Source organism: Lutzomyia longipalpis, chromosome 1 (genome assembly GCF_024334085.1).
Source record: "Lutzomyia longipalpis isolate SR_M1_2022 chromosome 1, ASM2433408v1".
Classification (NCBI taxonomy): domain Eukaryota; kingdom Metazoa; phylum Arthropoda; class Insecta; order Diptera; family Psychodidae; genus Lutzomyia; species Lutzomyia longipalpis.
Genome location: NC_074707.1, coordinates 20,501,387 through 20,523,670, shown reverse-complemented (window position 1 = coordinate 20,523,670; position 22,284 = coordinate 20,501,387). Strand labels below are relative to the sequence as shown.

General features: G+C 35.0%; 1 protein-coding gene across 47 annotated transcripts in view; it reads right to left on the bottom strand.

The window, feature by feature from the left end:
• The window catches only part of LOC129796334 (cell adhesion molecule Dscam2), a 66,226-nt gene extending 44,067 nt beyond the window's left edge, over nt 1–22,159 (bottom strand). For 24 of the 47 annotated variants that reach the window (XM_055838203.1, XM_055838350.1, XM_055838406.1 and 21 more), the window contains exons 1-7: nt 22,009–22,159; nt 20,226–20,644; nt 14,488–14,675; nt 14,211–14,349; nt 11,470–11,649; nt 7,548–7,697; nt 5,949–6,072 (exon numbers count right to left, since the gene is read on the bottom strand). In XM_055838203.1, coding sequence (XP_055694178.1) covers nt 5,949–6,072; nt 7,548–7,697; nt 11,470–11,649; nt 14,211–14,349; nt 14,488–14,675; nt 20,226–20,295 — 851 coding nt within the window. In that variant the 5' untranslated portion in view covers nt 20,296–20,644; nt 22,009–22,159. Of the gene's footprint in view, nt 1–1,900; nt 2,025–2,384; nt 2,455–3,584; nt 3,709–3,824; nt 3,949–4,136; nt 4,261–4,463; nt 4,588–5,948; nt 6,073–7,547; nt 7,698–8,577; nt 8,740–9,321; nt 9,493–10,151; nt 10,323–11,170; nt 11,333–11,469; nt 11,650–12,696; nt 12,859–13,055; nt 13,218–14,210; nt 14,350–14,487; nt 14,676–20,225; nt 20,645–22,008 lie in introns of those variants that run through there. The other 23 variants (XM_055838395.1, XM_055838457.1, XM_055838295.1 and 20 more) reach the window with 18 other exon arrangements.
• Nucleotides 22,160–22,284: the final 125 nt, after the last annotated feature.

The following is a 22,284-nucleotide window of genomic DNA, read 5'->3' as shown; positions in this document are numbered from 1 at the left end:
GGAACAGGGAAAGCCTGAGCAGGACAAAATAATGTTATAGTTTGCATTCGATTCCTTCGTATTGTCTGACTTTGAACATCCCCATTTGGTAGAGTTGGAGCTTTTGCACCAACGGGTTCTTCGTACGAAAAAATAGTCAAAGAAAAATTGAGCTTAATAAAACTATCGAATTAATCACCTGAATGCTGGGACTGGGAATGCTTGAGCTGGACAGAAAAGCGTCAAGGTTTCCCCTAAATCCCTTCGAATTGACAAATTATCTCTGTTCGGAAGGGCAGGAGCTTTTGCACCAACAGGTTCTATTGAGATTTTTTTCCAAAAAAAAAAGAAAAAAAATATTTTATATTAGGGAAGAAACTAAAAATGCACCTGAATGCCGGAACAGGGAATGACTGTGCCGGACAAAAGATCGTAATTGTTTGATTTAAATTCCTTCGTATCCATGTACCCTGAATATCCCCATTCGGAAGCGTTGGAGCTTTTGCACCAACAGGTTCTTTAGAAAAAAAATTAATTTAGCTTTAGATTTTAGTTAATCACCTAAATGCTGGAACTGGGAATGCCTGAGCTGGGCAAAAGAGAGCAAATGTCTGTTTGCGATTTCGCCTAATCCATAATCTCTGAAAATCTTCACTAGGCAATGCTGGAGCCTTAGCTCCAACGGGTTCTGAAAGCACCATAAAGTAATTCAATAATAAGAAAAGGAAAATAAAAAAATGCCACATAATGTTGTGATAGACTTCTGAATAAAATCAATAAGCACCTAAAATTTGGCGACGGAAATCCTTGAGCAGGACACAGCATAGCAATTGACTTTTTATGACCAATGAAGAAATCTTTTTGAACCAAACTAGGTAATTTTGGCGATGCACTTGAGACGGGTTCTAGGACAAAAGGAATTGTAAAATGAAATCAGATTTAGCTAGATTCCTAAATTACAGAATAGATCAGAAAATGCCTGAATTCTAGGAGTGTTATTCCTATTTGCAAAACAAACAATTTAAAGCCAATGCTGTACCTGAAACTAGGAGCAGGGAATCCCTGTGCAGGACATAAAATAGATACTGCAAAACCTTCTGTAACTGTGCTAGGTTTGTATGTTAGGGAATGAATTCTAGGAGCCGTACTTGATACAGGTTCTAAAAAAGAAATTCATAAATTGCTTAACGTGCTGTAAAGTTTTCTTAAATGAAAAAAAATGCTTAAATGTTGAGACAGATTGAAACCTCAATTTTTATGGATTTTTCCTCGTAAATTAGTAAATGAGTATACCTGAAACTAGGAGAAGGAAATCCTTGAGCTGGACATAAAATTGACATGGCCTCACCATGATTTACGATACTTGGTTTGAAAATAATTGATGGAATTCTCGGAGCTGTACTTGAAACAGGCTCTAAAGAAAAATAAAATTTCTCAATAATTCCTGAAGTATAACCAATTCTAAGAAAATTCTCTAAATGCCTAAATTGTTGGGATCGTTAAATCTAGAATTTATTTAGACCATTTCAGATTTTTCAAGGCCAGAAGAATGGATCCTAAAGAGTGTCTTTTATCGAAGCTAAAGAATCACGATTTAACCGAAATCTTAAAACTTTACCTAAAAACTGGAACTGGAAATGCCTGAGCAGGACACAAGAGGGTTAATGTTGATTTACTTCGCCCAATAAAGGAACGACTAATATCTCCAGTTGGAAACTTTGGTAAAGCACTTCCAATAGGTTCTTAAAAATTTAATAAGAAATTAGAATGAAAATTATTTTTTTTGTTCATAATCTCAACCTGAATGATGTACCAAGGATACCCTTTGTAGGACTAAAACAAACTTGACCCAAAGGATATTGCAAAGTTTTCAATTTATCTTTTATAATTATTTCTTCTTGTAAACTATTTAGCACCTTACCTAAAAACCGGAACCGGAAAAGCCTGAGCTGAACACAACAAAGTTATGGTCGAGTGACTATAACCACTAAAAGAACGGCTACTATCCCCAGTTGGAAACTTGGGCAAAGCACTCCCAATCGGTTCTGACAAATCGAAGTTAAAGCATTTTAATTATTAAAACAAGTCAGTCACTAAATACACCTGAATGGTGGGACAAGGATGGACCCTTTCAAAAACCTCAAGAGGAAATCGATCAAACATCAATACCTGAATACAGGCGTAGGGTAGGCCTGTCCAGGACACAGAAGAGTAAAAGTTGAATGATATTTGGCAATAACAATCCTCAACTGATCCAGTAAATTTACTTTCGGACTAACAATTCCAATAGGTTCTGAAGAATAAATTATTAAAAAAAATAATTTAGGTGATTAGGAGAATGATGCTTTGAAGTGATCAGTTAATGCTCTGAATTTATTGAGAAAATACCCTGATTTTAAATTTACCTGAATACAGGAATTGGAAAGGATTGTGCTGGACAGAGAATACTAACGCTCATCCCTCCTTCAACAGGAAGTATAACAAATTTATCCGGAAAACTCACTTTTGGAGCTACACTTCCCACCGGTTCTACATAAAGGATGAATTATATGGTTTTAGGATCTACTGATATGAAAATGCTCTGAATGTTTGAATGGGATATTCTGTTGAAGTATTTACCTAAAAACTGGCATTGGGAATGACTGTGCAGGACAGAGAAGACTTATATTCCCCCCATTTTCAGCTGGAACAATCATTGTCTTATCCGAAAGACTAACTTTGGGTGCAACACTCCCAACAGGTTCTAACCAAAAATGAAGAGAATTCAGTTTAACAAGAAAAACCCAACGAAATGCTCTGAATGTTTGCAAGAAGGATAACCTGGAAGTTTATTTTTACCTGAATACAGGTATGGGGAAGGATTGAGCAGGACACATTAGATTCAATCCTGTTCCAATTTCAGCATTAACCACGGCAAATCCAAATTTATCTCCCATATTTACTTTAGGACGAACACTTCCAACGGGTTCTGAGAACAAATTATGAAATGTAGGTTTTCTAAAAGAACTTTTAGTTTAGAATGTTGGGACAGAGTGGTTTTAAAGATTTAAAATTACATTAAGGATCCTCAACTATTCTCTTTCAATTTGATTTATCTGAAAACGGGAATTGGGAAGGACTGAGCGGGACATAGTAAATTCAAGTCAGTTCCTATTTCTGCCGTAACAACCACAAAACCAATTTTTTCACCCATGTTGACTCTTGGACGGACACTTCCAACAGGTTCTGAGCATTAAGAAAATATCAATCCAATCATAAGAAATATGTTTCCAAAAAGAAAAGTCCCTGAATGTTGCGATAGAATTAAAACTTTCTTATAAATTGAACCCTCTTCGCAAACCTTTGTAATCGAATTAAAAAAAATTACCTAAACACAGGTATGGGGAAGGATTGTGCGGGACAAATTAAATTCAATTGAGACGATCCACTCGCAACCACAGCTCCAAATTTATCGCCCATATTAACTTTGGGTGCCACACTTCCAACAGGTTCTTCAAAGATTATGGGGGAAAAAGGGAAATTTCACAATAAATTAGACTTTACAAATTGTATCAGGTATATTATCCTGAATGTTGGGATTTGGGGGGTGGAATGAGGTGTCTTACCGAAAAACTGGAATAGGAAATGATTGAGCTGGACACATAAGGCTCAAACTTTCATTCATTTTAGCTCGTGCCAGATTAATTTCATCCGCCAAGTTAACTTTTGGACTAACACTCCCAACAGGTTCTATATAGTAGGATTTAAGATTCAAATAGTCAATAAAGTAGATAATTCAATAAACTAAAGCCTCGAGTGTTGGGATAGGTAATAAACGGAAAATTAAAGCCAACAAAAATTCTTACCGAAAAGCTGGTATTGGGAATGATTGTGCAGGACACAGAAGATTGAATGTTTTTGCAATTCTCGCACGAATTATTTTGAATTCATCCCCAAGATTAACTTTTGGACTAACACTGCCGACAGGTTCTAAATATTAACAGACAGAGACACCAACTATATGTATATCATTCGCTTGAAGAATTTTTAGGTAAAAAAGAGAAACAGGTGTAAAATAAATCCTGAATGTTGGAAGCCCTATATATCGTGAAGCATGAAAATCAGGTAAGACGGAGGCAATCGAATGTAATTTAATAAAATATTCAACGCACGCTTACCGAAAAGCCGGTATTGGGAAAGATTGTGCAAGACAGAGAAGACTCACGCTCATTCCCACCTTTCCGCGTGTTATCTTCAATTCATCCGCCACATTGACTTTTGGACTGACACTCCCGATGGGTTCTACAACAGAAATAAATCTTTCTGATGAGAAATCCAATAATGCTGACTAAATCTCCCTGAATGTTGAGAAATGGGAACACCTTGACTTTCTTCTTCCGTCATAAGGCTAAATATAGAGCTTTCCTACTTATTCAACAAATTAACCAATTAAGAAAATTATCCTTGAATATTTTTTTAGCTTCGTGGGCGTGGGATTGTCTTACCGAAAAGCCGGAACAGGATAAGATTGTGCTGGACAAAATAGGTTAAAATTCGCTCCACTTTTAACCTTCTCAACAATAAATGAATCGTGTGTATTAACCTTTGGGGCAACACTGCCAACGGGTTCTAGAAAGAATCATTTTTTTGTTTAAGCAAAAATTCTCAAAATACTAAAGCCAAAATGCTAGGAGTGGAAAACCCTGTCTTAGATTTTTCAATAAATTTCCTAATAGATTTACCCAAGAGTCAAGGAAGAAAGCGTAATCTTTCTTCTGGAACTTTCGAATCCTCTCGAGATTTTCTCAAGAGCTTATGAGAGAATTTTCTTTCTTCTAAGAATTTTCTGGAAAAGCAAGTTTCCGTAATTCACCGAAAAGCCGGAACGGGATAAGATTGAGCTGGACAGAGTAAATTTAGGCTTGAACCTATTCTAGCCTTTTCAGCTGTTAGGGTATCATGAGCACTGAGTCTAGGAGCAACACTTCCAACAGGTTCTAAATAGATTTTTTAAAAGAAAGGAAAATCTCCAAAATTTATTTTCAATAAAAAAGAACGAAATGATCCTAAAGGCCTTAAAAATGTTGGGGTAGGTGTCATGAACATCTAATAAGAGAAGAATAAAAAACAATCTTCAACTTTTCTCACCTAAAAGATGCCACGGGAAAGGACTGAACTGGGCACAAGAGTGCTAGACTGGTGTTTCGTGCCGAAGCTACATTCCTCGTTGTGTCGCCAGACATCAATTTGGGTGCAATACTCCCGACTGGCTCTGAATTGCAACAAGTGCGAAAATGAAAATTTATCGATTTCCCCCAAGAGCGCAAGGAAATGGGAAATCCCGTGTTGGGTGTAGAAGGAAACTCTCATTGAGTTCGCATTTGTAGTATAATAAAATATTCACGAAGAGACCCATAAAGCAAATCATGAAATTGGTCTACAATTTTCTTTCTCTTCGCCACTTTTCATTCAACTACAATTTTCTCTTCTTCTTCTCACCTAAAAATAGCCACAGGGTATGCCTGTGCTGGACACAACAATGTTACGGAATCTTTTTCATGATTCACGAGGACTTTTATATCATTTCCCGTCATAAGACGTGGCATAACACTCCCAACTGGCTCTAGAAAGCAGAATATAAAGTCAATTCATTTTAGAAAGCATTAAAATGAATTTTTTTAAATACAAAAATAGATTTTTTAAATGAATTTGAAATGTTGGGGTAGGATTCTTGGAAGAAAAAATAAAAGCTTTTTTAACGCTGGCCAGAAGAGAAATAATGCAATTTATGTTGATGGAAGTATTACAGCTCAGCTGCCTTCTAGCTTTAGGAGGAAGATGTGAAAACTAATAGCCGTAGAAGGTCTATAATAACTAAATAAACGATAATAACTTAAAGTAGCTCAAATGCCAATACAAAGCCGAAAAAAGGCTTAATGTTCAAAGAGAAAATCATGAGAAAAATCAATTTTAAAACAAACTAAACCTACCGATAAATAGCAACAGGATATGCTTGTGCGGGGCAAAGAAGAGTCACATATTCTCCGGATTTCAAATCGAAACTACTTGATTTTGAAGTTGTGGGAAATTTCGGAGAGACTCTTCCCACCGGCTCTGGAAGAATAGAGAGGGAGAAATCAATTCAACCCATAAACCCACTTACCTGGCATGAAAAGTATTTATACAATATTCAGAAGAACTTTTAGTGGAAAAGGATATTCCGGAAGGTAAGAAAATAAAGTAGGAAATGATGGGGATGAAATTTTCTCTTATGTGCAAGAAGTCGATCGCCAACCGTTCAGCAAGAATTTGAAGAAAAAAAAATTAGAAAACTTTCTCATGCTATTTTTAGCTTTTAAAAAAGAATTTTCTTTTCCACACAAATGTGGGGAAAATTTATTGTGACTTTAAGAGTCCTTCTCTCTTGCAATTTTCTCAACATAACAAAGTAAGAGAGAGAAAAATATGTACTTTACATACTTCCAGAAACACTCGAAAAGCGAGTGTTTTGGGGGCATGAAAAAGAAACTTTTAATACACGAACGCAACAGGGTACCCTATCCCAACATTCAGGCATTTAGTGATCTCCACTGCGTGGCTCAACAATTTTCTGAGACGGTACTCAGAACACTGATGACCAGCAATGTTTTTATTCCTTAATATCTACCATGCATTATTCTATATATTTGATTTTATTCGTATATTGAAAAGATTAATGTTGAGGTGCGTGTCATCCACCTCGTTTGCCGGCACATGAATTCACGAAAAACGTGCTCACGTGCTTGGCAAACCATTTAGTAAACAAATCATCGAAAAAAATGAATAAAGTGAGATGTTAGAGAGCCAATTTTTGTGTGCGCGAGAAAAGAGAGAGAAAAAAAAGACGACACGCTCCTCCACACTATATAAATTGAAATTAATTTTACAAAAAAGAATGAAAGTTGCCAATTTTACTTTTCTTTTATATAAATCTTTTTATTTCTCATGCATTAATCTGTTTTTTTATGGTTTTACTATTCTTTCATTTAAAGAAACATTATAATTGACTGTTTTATCATTAAAATCTTTGCTCTGATTGTTTATGGAAAAATTGAAATTATGTGCATGATTTATTCAAATTAACTTTGCACCGATGCTCCACAAAGTTAAGAAGATAATTGGACAAGAATTAACTAATGAACACTCTCCTCAAGCTTATTAACCAATCACAGAGAACATCTAATTCTTCTTCTTATTTATCGATGTTTCAAAAGACATTTAAGCTGTGACTTAATTCTGTAAAGAAAATTAACTTAATTCCACTGAGATATCATCAAATTGGTGGAGCTTTAATGCAAAATAAAACATTCAATTTTTCCACAAAAAGTGTGAATCAAAATTAATTTTAAAGGCATTTTTTTTATTTTTAATTAAATTTTGATATAAACTTTTTAACTTATTATTAATTTTAATTTACTCATTTTCAATTTTAAATAAAGATTCTTATCAAAATTACATCAAAACTTTATAAAGTTTCAGAGCTTTTATGAATTTTTAATGTGTCTAAAATGGATAATTTTTTAGAATAAAAAATTATATAAAGTACTTACCTGTGATGACCAATCTACCCTTCGTTGCACTGAGACGCGTTTCACCAGTCAATCGATGTTTTGTGCGGCATTGGTAGCTTTTGTATCCATCCTCGGGTCCAACTTCGCGAATGTGCAGCTCTCCAGACGGCAATACTAAATATTTACCGTCTAGCAGGAGAAGAAAAAACATTGAATTAGAACGAATTGCCCTTGGCAGTATCAACAACAATAACTTCAAACGACATGCATTAAATTAGCAGCGAAAAGTTCTTGCAAAAAGTTTTATTTTATTTAAACTTGACAATGAAAATTTTATTTCAGCATGCATTACGTTAATTTTTCATTACTAAATTGCATTTTAAATTAAGCAAGAATGGATTTGTTAAAAATTATTTAAAGTAAATCATGCTGTGTTTAAGATTTAATTGATTGTACTTTGATTTAAAAAAAAATTAAGAAAATTTTTTATTCGTATGGTTTTTTTTCAAATTGACCACCCATTCTTGCTTGAAAGAAAATAAGCCAAAACTACAAGCACTTAACCTATGGGAAGGAGGATAAGCGGGATAAGGTAAGCCGTGAGGCTTATGGAATTTTTAAGGATCAAAGGATTGTAAATAAGGAACGGATTTAACCGAAAATAACCACCGAAATTCGTGCAGATTTATTGTGAATGATTCAAAGAAATTCGAAAAGAAATGTACCGATGGCTTCTCCGGAGAGATTATCAGCCACAAGTTCCTCCGATTCATTTTCAATCCACGCGGATACGCTCACGAAATCAGCCACGAAGCTTGGTATATGGCATTTTACAATTGCCGTATTGCCGCGTAAAACATGCTCGTCCATCACATTGACCGAGTAGCTTTGGGAGACAACTAAATAGAGTTATAAGAATTACTAAGAAACTGTCTAAGAAATTTTTGATATATTCTTGCAAAAACGGAAACGTCGCTGGAAATTGTCGCGTTTTCTACACAAAAGAACCCTAAAGGGAGTGGAGGAAACGAAGGATTTTCTTAATTAATAACTGAATTATTTTGTGTACCAAATTTATCTTCTGGGGAGTAGAGACCACCCTCTGTGTCTGTCCATTCTGTTATTTCAACGTGATCGGAAACAAAAGAGGGGATGTTGCACTTAAAAATGGCCACATTCCCCTTTATTACGAATACATCGTACACCTGAGCTTCATAGTATTGATTGACAACTGAAAATAAATTTGAAAAAAAGCCCCAAATGTTGAATTTTTTAAAACTATTTTGTAAGATCTTTCCTAATTTTGCAGACCTAACCTAGACCTAGCAGCAGCACAACGGTTATTGAGAAAGAAAATAATTTCGAAGAATAAGGACGGATTATTTTAAGGACTTCTTTTAGGAACTTAAAAAGAGATTTATTGTATTAAAAATACCGAATTTATCCTCAGTTTCAATTACGGATTTTATCTCAAGTGTTTCATCCAAAATCCATGCATCGATCAGCACAAAATCAGCCACGAATGATGGCAATAAGCATTTAAGGATGGCTGCATTGCCTCTTAGAACGAATTCATCATTGACACGTGTTTGATAAAATTGGTTGACGACTTTAGAAAGAAAGAAAAATGTGAAATTTTTTTTAAGATTACTTTAACGTTTTTGTTTTAAATTTCTCCTGCAAAATACGATAAATAAATCCCTCAATATTGACACCTAAAGATACCTTATAACGCCTTTCAAAATAAAGAAAAAGGATGGATGATTTTGGGAAATGAAGAAGTAAAAAATGTATTTTTTCTCAAATAAAATACCCAAATTATTGCCATCGAGTGATGAATTAATTTCCAATGTTTCATCCAAAATCCACGCATCAACCGTCACAAAATCCGCCACAAATGATGGTAAAAGGCATTTAAGAATGGCTGCATTGCCCTTTAGAACGAACTCGTCAATAACGCGTGTTTGATAGAATTGATTGACGACTTTTGGCCAAGAAAAAATATTGGAAAGAATGAAAAGATAAAATTAAAACTCAATCCTTAAGGATAGGATTTTCAGGGGGAACACTACGAGATTTCTCAAAAGATTTTTTGTTGAATATTTCTTGGTATACCCTGTGATTGCTCATTTCCCGGATAGTATGTGTTTCCCTGTGAATCTGTCCAAAGATCCACAGACACGAAATCAGCCACAAAAGATGGAACTTCGCACTTCATTACAACAGAATTTCCCCGAATTACATACTCATTGTCTGCCTCGGCTTCATATTGCTGTATAACAACTGTTGAGGAGGCCGGAAAGAGCAAAGATAATAAACCGCGAAAATAGATTAAAGGAATAACGTGTAAAAGGGGTTAGAATTATGAGCGATTTTGTACAGAATTTCTGGGAGCGTTGTTTGATTAATTTGGTTTTCATCCCAAGTATCCTGAAGCAAATCTTGCTTCGATCTCTGGCGTTGTCGAAGGGAATTAAATATCGTTAAATTATTCCAATTGTTTAAACTGATAGACTGAACATTACTTTAAGGTTTAACTCATTTCGATTTCGGTGGCAGGGAAATGTTGGAAAAAAAGATTTAGCTTAATAAAATGTGAACAACAAATATTTGCTTCTATTTTCAGAACGCTGTATTCATTACCAGTGGAACTATTATAGCTAGAGTAGGTCAATTCTGTACCATCCTCCGCCACCCATGACTCTACGGAAACATAATCCGCCACAAAGGATGGTATCTTGCACTTCATCACTGCCGTATTCCCTTTAATCACGTACTCATTTTCTGCTTCGGTTATGTAAAATTGGGTCACGACTTTCGATGTTGTAAAGGAGATAAAAGAAGAAAAGAAGAAGGATTTGTCTCTTTATACTCAAAAAGAAAAAAAACAGGACTTAGGGGGATGGGGGAAAATTGTTGATCATAAAAATTTTAAGTGAAGAAAAACATAAAATAACCATAATTTTCCGATGAAACTAGAACAAGTCCATCTTCATCCACCCAAGATTCCACTTTCACAAAATCCGCTACAAAAGACGGGATAGAGCACTTAAGGACCGCTGCATTGCCCCTTATAACATACTCCGTCATAATTTCCGCTTCATAGAATTGATTGACGACTGAAAAAAGGGGGTGCAAATTGCAAGATGTGGTGTTTGAGTAAATAAGCCAAAGGATGAGTGGGTGGAGGACTTTAGGATATTTTCTTTTTTTATCTTCCCATCATATTATATTTTACAGTAAACGCGTGCATTGAAAATGTCCGCACTTTGCGGTTTTCTACCATAATTGTCTGTGGGCACGAGTTCATTGCCATCCTCATCAATCCACGACTCAACTTTAACAAAATCCGCCACAAATGAGGGAATTGAGCACTTTAGTACTGCTGCATTGCCCTTTATAACGTACTCCATCAATATATCAGCTCCATAGTATTGATTGACGACTTTAAAAGAAAATTCAATCAAATATTTTAATCATCTTTTGGGATAAAAATTATAAATTCTCTTCGTCCTCAATTTCCCTTCAATTTGGTCTTCTGTACAAGTTTCCTATCAAACCTTGATTCTTAAAAGTTCTTCAGCCATGAATCCGTTTTTTAATTAAGGATTTTGGAAAGGAAAAACTGGAGAAATTTAAATGAAATTTTATCACTTTTATACCAAAATTATCTTTAGGCAGATATTCCGTGCCATCGTGCGCCACCCACGCCTCAACTCTCACAAAGTCCGCCACAAAAGATGGTATGGTGCACTTTAGTACAGCCGTATTACCCTTAATCACATACTCAGACACAACTTCAGCCTCATAGTATTGATTAACCACTGCAAACCGAGAAGCACAAAGTGCAGGAAATGAGTTTAAGGAGAAAAAAAATTGCAAAAATGCGGGTGGGGACAAATGGGATGAGGTTTTTCATTTAAAAATTATTTTTATGCACAATATTGTTGAATTTGCCAACCCTTTGAATTGGAATGAAGATCACCCGTAGCCGACCCATAGGTATTTCCTGCATCATCCTGCCACGATAGGACACTCACAAAATCCGCCACAAATGATGGGATTGAACACTTGAGAACTGCCGAATTGCCCCTGATAACGTACTCATTGTTTACTTCGGCCTCATAAAATTGTTGGACAACTGATAATGTCGCGAAAAAGACAGACATATTGGTTTAATTTACACGGCATTTTTATCGGTGTTTTAGCACGTTGTGGGATTAGCAATTTATTATTTAAATTTGCATTAATATATTTTTAAAACACGCCCTAATTTTATAATTAAATCTATAAAGCATAAATTGCAGTGCTTTTATCTATCATTTTGAAATCAATGAAGGATTATTCAAAGCACTGAAGCATATGCTTTAAGGATTTAAGGAATAAAATACAATGAGGGCGTGGCTTTTGTAACTTTTCCCAAAAGTTTTCAGTTGGAAGAATACCTTTCTATAAATCATCGAAGAAGCATTAATACGGTGCTTCATACAGAATAGACAAGAAAAGACAATAGTGACGTCATACATTTTTTAGCAAATGCTTTTTTGGCTCTTCCTAGCTGGAAAATTCGAAGTCTCTGATTAATTCTTTTCGTTTCTTTTCTATCCACAATCACGTAATCCGAATATTTCCCCAAATAAATTATTTCCCCATACAAAAATGAGTAAACTCCTTTACAAAATAATATCCTCCTTTAATTTTGTAACTAGTATTCCTTCTCTAATATCCCAAAATGAGGGCATTTCAATTGAATCTTTTAAAAATTATATTTCTTTAATCACTTTGAAACTATTTTTATACTTTTTTCTCTTCTTGCTTGCAAAAATTCTTTCAATTGGAATGAAACTCGAATCACTTTCAACATTAAATTGCGTGAATTGAATAAATGGGATCATGTTGGATGAAATAAATTGACTTTCCACACACTACTGTAATATTTCTCGTATTGAGAATTATTTTATCGTATTTCCAACAAGTTTGAAGAATTTGCGACTCTCCGAAGTTCTTTGCATTTTTCAAGCGCCCCACTATCACCAATGTTACATTATGTATTTTGTATCGCCTAATTGCCCAGATAAATAAATAAAAAGCCGGCGAATGAGTAATTTGGTTGCTGTTTTTTTCGTGGAAATGAGGAAGGATTAGAGATTGATTTTTTTTACTGCGACATAGATGAAGAAATTATTACCATAATCCATTTTATGATGGAAACTCTCATTCTGATCCGTATGCCAGGAAATTATTTCGACAAAATCCGCCACAAAGGACGGTACCTGGCACTTCATTACGGCCGAATTACCCCGTATAACGTACTCTTTATTAACGTCCGTGTCATAGTATTGGGATACAACTGAAAAATTAATTTAAAAAAGGATTTTTTAAATAATCTTTTATCAAGTTAAGTCGGACCCCAGATTAAGATTTTTTTCTTGCAAAATATCTCACTGCGGAATAGAAAATTTAAAATAAAAAAAAATGAGGATGGAATGTTGCGGATATGACCTAAAAAAATAAAAACTAAAAGGAAATGCGCTTGGAAACACAAACCAAAATCCCCATTTGGTGAAAAATTCTCATTCTGATCCGAATGCCATGAAACTACTTCCACAAAATCCGCAACGAACGACGGAATGAGACATTTTATTACTGCTGAATTCCCCCGAATAACGTGCTCTTTGTTGACATCAGCCTCATAGTATTGAGCCACCACTTTTTTTTTACAAGAAAGAAAAATTTAGAGAATGAGAAAAAAAAGAAATGTGAGTGACTTCCAATATAGATATATGTAGGTCCTGTGGCGGATTCAATGGAGACATCTTTAAAAATACATTTGGCATTTTGTCCCGCATGACCCCCCGAACATTGGGGAAATGTTCTGACACATGTAAAGAGAAATTCTGTTACATTTCCCTCCTTTTTCTGCCCCCCTAAAATGTCTTCATTTTCTTTCACTCCAGAAAAACTCTTCTTGTTGTCTTTTTGCACCACACTGAAATTCCATGGAAAATCAATGGGAAACGCTGAGAGCTGTATTAAATTGAGTCAACAAATTCATCAGATATATGATGGCATGACGCTTGTTCAAATTGGGTTGCTGAAAGAATTGTTTTTTGTTCATTTAACTGGCCTTCGAGAGGAGTTATTCCACGAAAAAGTTCTCTGGAGACTTCCTTCACAAATAAAAAGAAATTTGAGACGCTTAATAATAAATTCATTTTTTATGTTTGAGACGGGATGCTAAATTAATTTAAAGTAGATTAATAAGAATAAAAATTCAAATTTTTAGACGTTAGCAATTAAAACATAATGAGCGTCTTTTTCTGCAAAATTCCAGCAAAAACCCCAACGACTTTTTTATTCAAAAATTTATGCAAAAAAAAGTTGAACTGCAGCCCCTCTCTACGATTCAACAAAATTCATGTCACGAGTAGTAAATAAAAAAGCCAAGTAGCAGACATACTGTACATGTGTGTGCTGCCTGCTTCTATGCTGTGGCACATACTGCCAGCGCAAAAAAAAGAGAGACCCACCAACCATCCAATATAATTCATATGAGTCACTCGTAATTGTAATTAATTCGCATTTGTGTGGTGTGTCTCCAAAGAACAACTCGCGCTCTCATCGACGAGCCTTTACTCCCGCCGCGGGAGTACGTCACTGTTTCGGATAAATTAATAGAGAAGAGGAACAAAAAAAACTCACCAGCGCGTACATTCACGTCCCGAGAAATGATAGATCCAATCTGATTCTTTGCCAGACACGCATAGATTTGGGCATGCACCTCCTGACGGTAGTCTTCAGCTCGGAATGGTGGGAAGACTAAATTGCCATTTGGTTGAATCTGCAAATTCAATCACACAAATAACATGAGCTCTCTTGGCAGCACAATTTCCTCTCCATCACACAAAGTAAATTGTCTCTCCTTCTGGATGATCAATAGCACACACAGGGCTATACAGAAAAATTGTCTTAATCTTACCTGACGCAAACCAGGAACATCACCAACAGCTGTACCATCACTTCGTACCCAAATAATCTCCGGCGGGGGATTTCCACTTGCTTTGCATTCCACAACAGCTCCAGTTGAATTGGAAAAATCCACACGATTTGTTGGTTCCTTGAGAAAAACGGGTCCTTTGAGGTCAGCATCATTTGTTGCAGCATCCACTGAAGATTAAAAAAAAAAAGAAAACAAATCTCATTTTATTGGTGAAATATCTTCTCTCTCTTTGCGTGTATTGTATGGGAACAAGTTAAATGGGAAGGTGTGTCGTGCAATGTCTTCTCAATTGTTATCTTCATCTCACATGGCGCAAGACAAATTCTTTACAACTCCATATTCTCGCGCGCCTCTCCAGAATCCATTTTCTGGGAACGTGAAATGAATTTTAACATTCCAAAAAGACACATTTAGGTGTAAGAAACAATACAGTCGGGATTCAAGTTATAACCATTACACTTCATAAATATTTTTTATTAAATCTTCTTAAGAATTTAAAAAAAAAATACTTTTTATCGTTTTTCTGAAATTTGTTTTTAAGGAGAACTATTTAGCATTTTTTCCTTTTTCTGGAGCTTATTCGTTTCTGTATGGAAAGTCCTTTTTTCGAGTAAACAAACAGGATACACCTATTCTTGTAAGAAAAATCAAAACAGATTTAGATGCCCCAAAAAAGCCAAAAAGACTTACTTTTTTCCCATGCTTCTACAGAAAAATCCTGTCAATAATTTAAGTTAAAAAATACAGACAATGAATGACGTCACTATTGTGCCTTTCGTCTCTTTCAATCTATGGAACATAACAATTATATCGTCAAAACCCATCGATAAAGTATTAAAGTTTTTATGCTTCAAATATTTTGGAGAAACAAAAAAGAAACGAAATTGTATGCATTTTTGGGCAATTTTTACTGCATTTTCCCAGTTTTTCAAAGTGGAAAACGGAAAGATTCTTTTGCGAGTTTTTGTTCTTTTTAGAACCAATAATGGAATATTCGTATCAAAGAATAACTAATTTTACCAATAGAAAACGAAATTTCCATTTTTTTTTATTTTCTAATTTTTTTTATTGACTTTGCAATTTCCCAAAAAAAAACCATCATGTGAAACCCCACTGTATATAAGTTCTACCGTAGTCTGTGCGTGAGACAGATAAACAATTAAATATATCACAAGAAATGTACAAAACTATGTAAAAATGTTTTGCATTTTTGATGTAGTTTTAATGTCTTTTTAACAGAGTCGCGTAGAGAGTGTTAAAAAAAGCTTTTGCCTAATTGTACTAATTCTTACAATTTTTTTCCTGTACAATAACGCGGTATGTTGAGTCATTTTCTTCCAGTTTTCAACTTTATTGTGTAGAATTATATGCTTTCTGAGAATACCCACCATGTCTCATCGCCATCTCCTAACGCATAATTTATCTCACACAAGGTGTTTATTTATCAACGTACTATCCAGATGATGAAAAATTGTGATAGTAGCGTATCTATTTGTTCTTTTGCTGCATCTTTCACCCAAGAAACGACACATTTTATGACTCCCCGAATCTTCCATTTTCACTCGTGCACACAAAAAGTCTCCAACACACCGCCGAAGAATCTTCTATTTTTATAGCAATTCTGTGAGTGAAATCTTCACATAAATTACCAAAGAATGTTCCGTGGCAAGATGCATGTCAAAGGATTTATTTGACAAAAATTGAAAGATGTTCCTCCAAAAGGCAATTTAATTTTATAAATTTTCCAACCACCCAGACACGTGAACATTACATGTTTCTTTCTCACAAATAAATTCTCTATAATGTATAGAACTTATGCCATGGGAGAAATTTTCGCCATTATTTCTTCTTTCTCTGCGCTTCTCAAAACCTTGTGTGGTTTATGGGAAATTGAGGAAGATAGTGAAAATATGAGAGCACACAAGGGGGCTAATCTTTTGACAAGCGCTTCTGCGTGGAGTTTATTACAAAATTCAGTGGCTGAGAACTTATCGTAAACACACAAAAACTCATCTTCTATGCTGTGAAAATAAAATCATTCACTCTTCACACAAACCTCTAAACCAAATATAAGCTTATTAATCGTACAATGAATCTGGTATTGAAAGTCAATAAAATTTCTTGTCAATTCTTTCTTCAATAAAAACTAAACGTGCACAATGGAAATGCAGCGTGTGAGTCAATAAGAGATTTATTTATGTATAAAAATTTCTGGTGCATGACAAAGTGCATAAGATGAGTTAATTTTCCTTATCTTGTCATAAGAGTTTTATAAAGAATTTAAGCAGAGTTAAACAAAAAATTATGTTTTGATTTTTACATTTTATTTATCTAAGAAGTTGGTGACCGCTAAATGCCTTATCACACTACAACGCTAAGCACTTGTTGCTGAATTATATGCAAAAAGAGAGAAAAAACATAATGATGTCTCTCTCAGACTCACGAAAAAGTAAAAAAGTCTCAAGTATTTAAATTTGCAGTATAATAACCCCTTAAGATGATAGTTCCTGAAATACTCTATTCAAATCAACCTTATACTTAAGCCCCGCCTTCAAGTTGAAAGTATTAATACAAATAATTTTTTTGAATGAAATTTAAAAGAATAAGAAGATTATTTTGTTGCTAAAAGCTATGAACAAGAGCTGTGATTGGCTAATAAGTTCACGTAATGCATTTTTGATTGGCCAATAAGATAAATTTTAACAAAATAAAGAAAAACAAAAATCCAGCGATGTTTCGATATTGATAAATTCTTCACAAAAATTTTTAGCTGCATTTTTTTCACACTCAAAGGCCTTAAATAATATTTTTGAACATAAACGCAATAATCTAAACTTTGTTCTTTGACCTCTTTTAACTCTCTGTCTTTGTAAGCAAATAAAATCTATTTCCGATCAGTGATACATCCCGTCCATTGACTAAAATTACCCCACATTGTGCAAAGTGGCTATAAATTGGAATTATTTTGAGCTATAAAATGCAAATTAAACTACAAACAACAAATAAATATTTTGTTTGCAATTCTTCAGCATTTCCCCTTTTCGCAACAACATTCTCTTGGAGTTTACATGATATAACAATAAATATAGGGTATGTATGCGTGTTTATTATTAGTGATTCAGATGCAGAACATTGATTTTTCAATGACATTGAATACTATTGTGTAGATGAATGAGGAATTAATCAATGGAAGAAATTTCTTCATTTTTTTCTAGAGCATTGTGGAGAAATATTACTCTTATTTTGGCAGAAATTTCTTAAGCAATTTTTTTTATGCATTTTCAAGAGTTTAAAATTACATTGCAACACTCGTGAGTGGGATGTGCGGGAAGCTGGAGGAAGATGCTGAGAATTGGACCATGTGCTCTTAAGCGTGCGTTCATGTGTGGGAGCTAATTTGTAGAGTTTGTATGCGAGCCATGTGTGCATGTGTGGAAGAAAAACCACAAGATTATGCCAATAAAATGCCCCCCAACTCTTCCAAATGCACAGAGCGCGAAGTTTTTGGATGATTTTTGAGTTCTTTCACATACGGCTTGATGAGTGAGAGAAGACTTTTTGAGTGTGTCTGTGTGTATACGAGACAGGAAGACTTTGGCAAAGGAGATGAAGGAGGAAGAGGTGGAATGAAGAAGAAAAGAATGAGCAGCTGCTGGTATTTTTTTTTGTAAGCGAGTGCATGCGACAGCTGTTTGATTCTTCTGACCAATCACCGTCTTTGATATATTTTGTGGATTTTGCATGGGTTTTCTTATGCTTTTTCGATATACCTTTCTCAAGAAGCACATGGGGCACAACCAAAACCAATGCAAGAAGGGGGAATTAATGATTATTTCAGGTTGAAAAAAATTCAAGTGAATTTCCCATGCAGGTTGCTTCTACAATAAAACGAAAAAAAAATTTTTTTTTTCAGAATTATCTTTAAGGATGTTTTTATATTTTAATTTGTTATCATAACTGAAAAAATATATGCTTCCTTTTTAGCAACAAATTTTATAATGAACTTCTATAATAAAATATCTGCTAGATAGTGCAATAGATAGAGCACTCAGCTGCATAGAAAAGATTGCCGGTTCGAGTACAGGCCCGACGTAAAAATTAACAAATTTTCCCATTCTCAGCACCAAATTATGCGTTTAATTTTTTCTCTAAAACCATAAATTGCCTTAAACAGACAGATCCTAAATTATATAAAATCGCCATAGCATAACCAAAAGTCTAAAATAGTTCTTTGGCGAAAAAAGAAAGATCAACAATGAAGCTTCAAAAGCAGCATTTTCTTTCAGCACAACTCCAGACCACCAGACATGTGTATTGTTTAATGTGCCGGTTCTTCCTCTCGGCATTTCCAAACATTTTCATAAAATTCTCGACGGCAGAGCTGTGAGAAGAAGCCCATAGTGAGTAAGTAAATGGAGTGGCGACGAGTTCAAAAAACTATTACAGCACCATTTTAATTTATAATCGGAGACTTTTGACTCAATTATTCACATTCACACAAAATCATCAAGCTCATGCGATCTTTGGGCACTTTGGGATTACTACAAAAAAAAATGGTTGATCTCTCAATTTTTATGGTTGTGTTAATTCGGAGAGATTTTCGCGCTGAGATTTTCACGATTGATGTTAATCTCTCGTTTTCTTTCTCACACTGACCATTTTGGACATTTTGTTGAAAATTTATAGCAGATAAAAATCACACCAAAACAATACAATGCTCGAAAATTGGCTATGCTCTGCGACGATAGTAATTTTGATGGTTCAACGTCTTTCAAGAAGAACTTTTTTCCACATTCATTTTGACCCATTGGAAAGGAAGACCTGCACAGTGACAAAATCTCCCGCTTCAAGAATCATATAAAGTGTCTATTTAGTGTGTGTCACCGCGTGTTAGAATAATACTAGATATCATACATATAGCATTGAGAAGATCCAAAAATGCTGGCGAGTTTCTTAACAATAAAGACAAAGTACCAACTTCCGTTTTCATCGCCTCAAACTACAATCTTATACGCTTGCTGCTGGTGCTGTTGTAGCGCGCTATTTGATGAGAAATTTACATAAACACACTCTTGGACACATTTTACATTATAATTTCCCCTGCGTGAATGTTCTTTCAATTAAATTCCATCAGACATTTTTGGATCTCTGCAATTTGTATGTCTCGCTTGGCAATTTTTTATTTCATTCAGTTCTCTCTCTTGCATACATATAAATTGTGAAACGTTATTTATGTCCGATGTATACAAGCTTTTGATAAACGGACAAAATCTATGTAAAAGATATTGAAAAAAAAATTTGAAAAGGTTAATAAACAAAAGTTTTTTATGAAATAGATCTCAAAATAAGAGCAGAAGAAATATTAGCAGAAAATCTGCAACCGCAGCACTTCTGCTTAGCATTGGCAAAGATGGAACGTTGATGATTACCATATGGAACCATTTAATTTGTCGTTCTCAACACACAATATTCTAATATCGAGTTATGCTAATTTTATGCTATTTCTGCGTTCTTTTCGCCTTCACATTGCATCAGTTTTTTTTTCAAGAGCTCTTTTAATGGAGAAAAAATGTTTTCTGTTAATGAGACTGTCTAACGTGCAACTTTTTTTTAAATTTGTTTAAAAATATCAATAGAATAAAATTAAATTGGCTTGTGGGCTTTTTTATTCTTTTTTCTAAAAACTATAACGTCATAAATTCAAACAAGACATTCACCTCTTAAGGAAGAGTTGATGAGCAGAACGGCCAAAATAATCCACATTATTCCGTGCGAATCCTCGTTCATGATAACTTCACAATCAACCACACACAATCAGAAACTTTTCTTTCTTTTCTTTTCTTTCTTTCACTGGCACGTATGAGATTCACTTCTTTGTTTCACTGAACCTTTTTCACCTTTAGAGCACTGTTAATTTACTTAATCCTTTTTTCACTGATATATCCAACAATTTCCTCCTTGCCCAGTTTAATGGTTATCGCGTTCCGTGGGTGGAGATGATGACTATCAATATAGACCACCACGGTGGATGATTGATGTACCCCACGGAGCTTCTTCCTTGCGGCTACTTAGCTGGGTGGGTGGGCGGTGGCAGGATCCACCCGCACAAACGCGTCTACGCGGTCTCCGCGTTCACCTGTGAAAATAAGAATCATCTCATAAAATATTCACACATCATGTTTTCCCTTCGTGTTATTCTATCCACCGCCCCACATTTTGTTCACACTTTCCCGCGGTAAATAAAGTTTTAACAATGAAATGTGGAGACACCGGCGAAAGGGATCTTCCGGATTATGTTATTTACTTACATAATCTATTCATTTGGTCATTGACAGTGTATTCAGTATCATATTTTCAATGGAAATTTTCTTCAGAGGAGGTTGTGGGGAGTGTTTTCCTTTTCAGTCAAATATTGGATACTGATTGTGACTAAGCGTGAATGATTAATATTTAGTTAGAAAATGATAGGTCTTTGAATATTTTAGAAGTTGACACTTATAAGAATCATATTGTACGTTCCATTATCCTTACTTATATTTTCTAGTCTAGTTTAGATTATAAGTAATTTAGTTTCTAGCTAAAGTCTTTAAAAAATAAAACAAAACCCTTAAATAATCTTCATTTTGAAGGCCCTAAAAGCGGTTTATCTCTTTGTTTACTAAACTCCAAGAAAAGCATATTTAAAATGAAGTAAAAACATCCAATAAAATCTTTTCCTACTGCCCGCAACAACTACAGTAATATCTATGAATATGTCGCGATTGGAATGATGACCTTTTGATATTTTTTTAATATTGTACAATATTTTTCATTGGAGTTGTATAGTATTTTGTGGTTTGTAATTTCATGTGGAACATAGCACATTACTATTTATTTTTCATTAGTCCACTTGTGATAAAAGCCTGCGAGATTGATAAGAAATCCCCCCGAAATACTACGAGCCTCTTTGGTGCCCGAACTGAGCTTCCGGCAGGATTCGGGCAGCTCCTGCGGGAGCGGCCGGAACAAAGAGGGCTCATTGAAAACACAGTATGCGACAATAGGTTGGGGGTGTATGTGGTGAAAAAGGACACTCTGTGACCCTTTTGAGTCCCAATAGGGCTTCAAACCACCATTTGGGGGCATTCTATATGAAAATTAAGTAGGAAAAATCAATATTTCAAGCAGGAAAGAGCATTTAGTGTACGAGAAAAGGGCGACGAACCCACCCAATTGAACGTCACAGGATATTTTCGCCATGATGGAAAATGTCCCGAAAGATTTTTCGCATCAACTTTTCACCCACAATTTTTGCATTTTCTACAGCTAATTTGCAATCAAAAACATCACAAGGGCATTTTATTTTGCAAATGTATGTGAGATTCACGGTAAAGTATTCATTTTTGGTCAAAATTTTCACATAAAATCCATGTTTATCGATTTCAGCCTGACAGGATAAACATCCATGAGGAGTCTGTGTTTTCCTTACAACTTCCTAACTAGTTTTCCGGGGATACGTACCGTCTGGTGTGTGGGAATGACCAGATGATGGTTTAATTGGACTTTTGCAACACTTTTGCACCACACAAAACACTGAAATCCGGTTCAAATTGAATTTATCAACCCGAAAAGCACGGACACGTCCTGCTCGACCGAGAACTCTGAGAGGTATGATTATGTTGAGGTATATGTGAGCTGTGTATGAGTCTTCAAAGACCCCAGCATACCGCCTATACTGGCCAAGGCCTTACATGTTTCACAAATGTAATGACTACACTGAGGCTACAACATTTTATG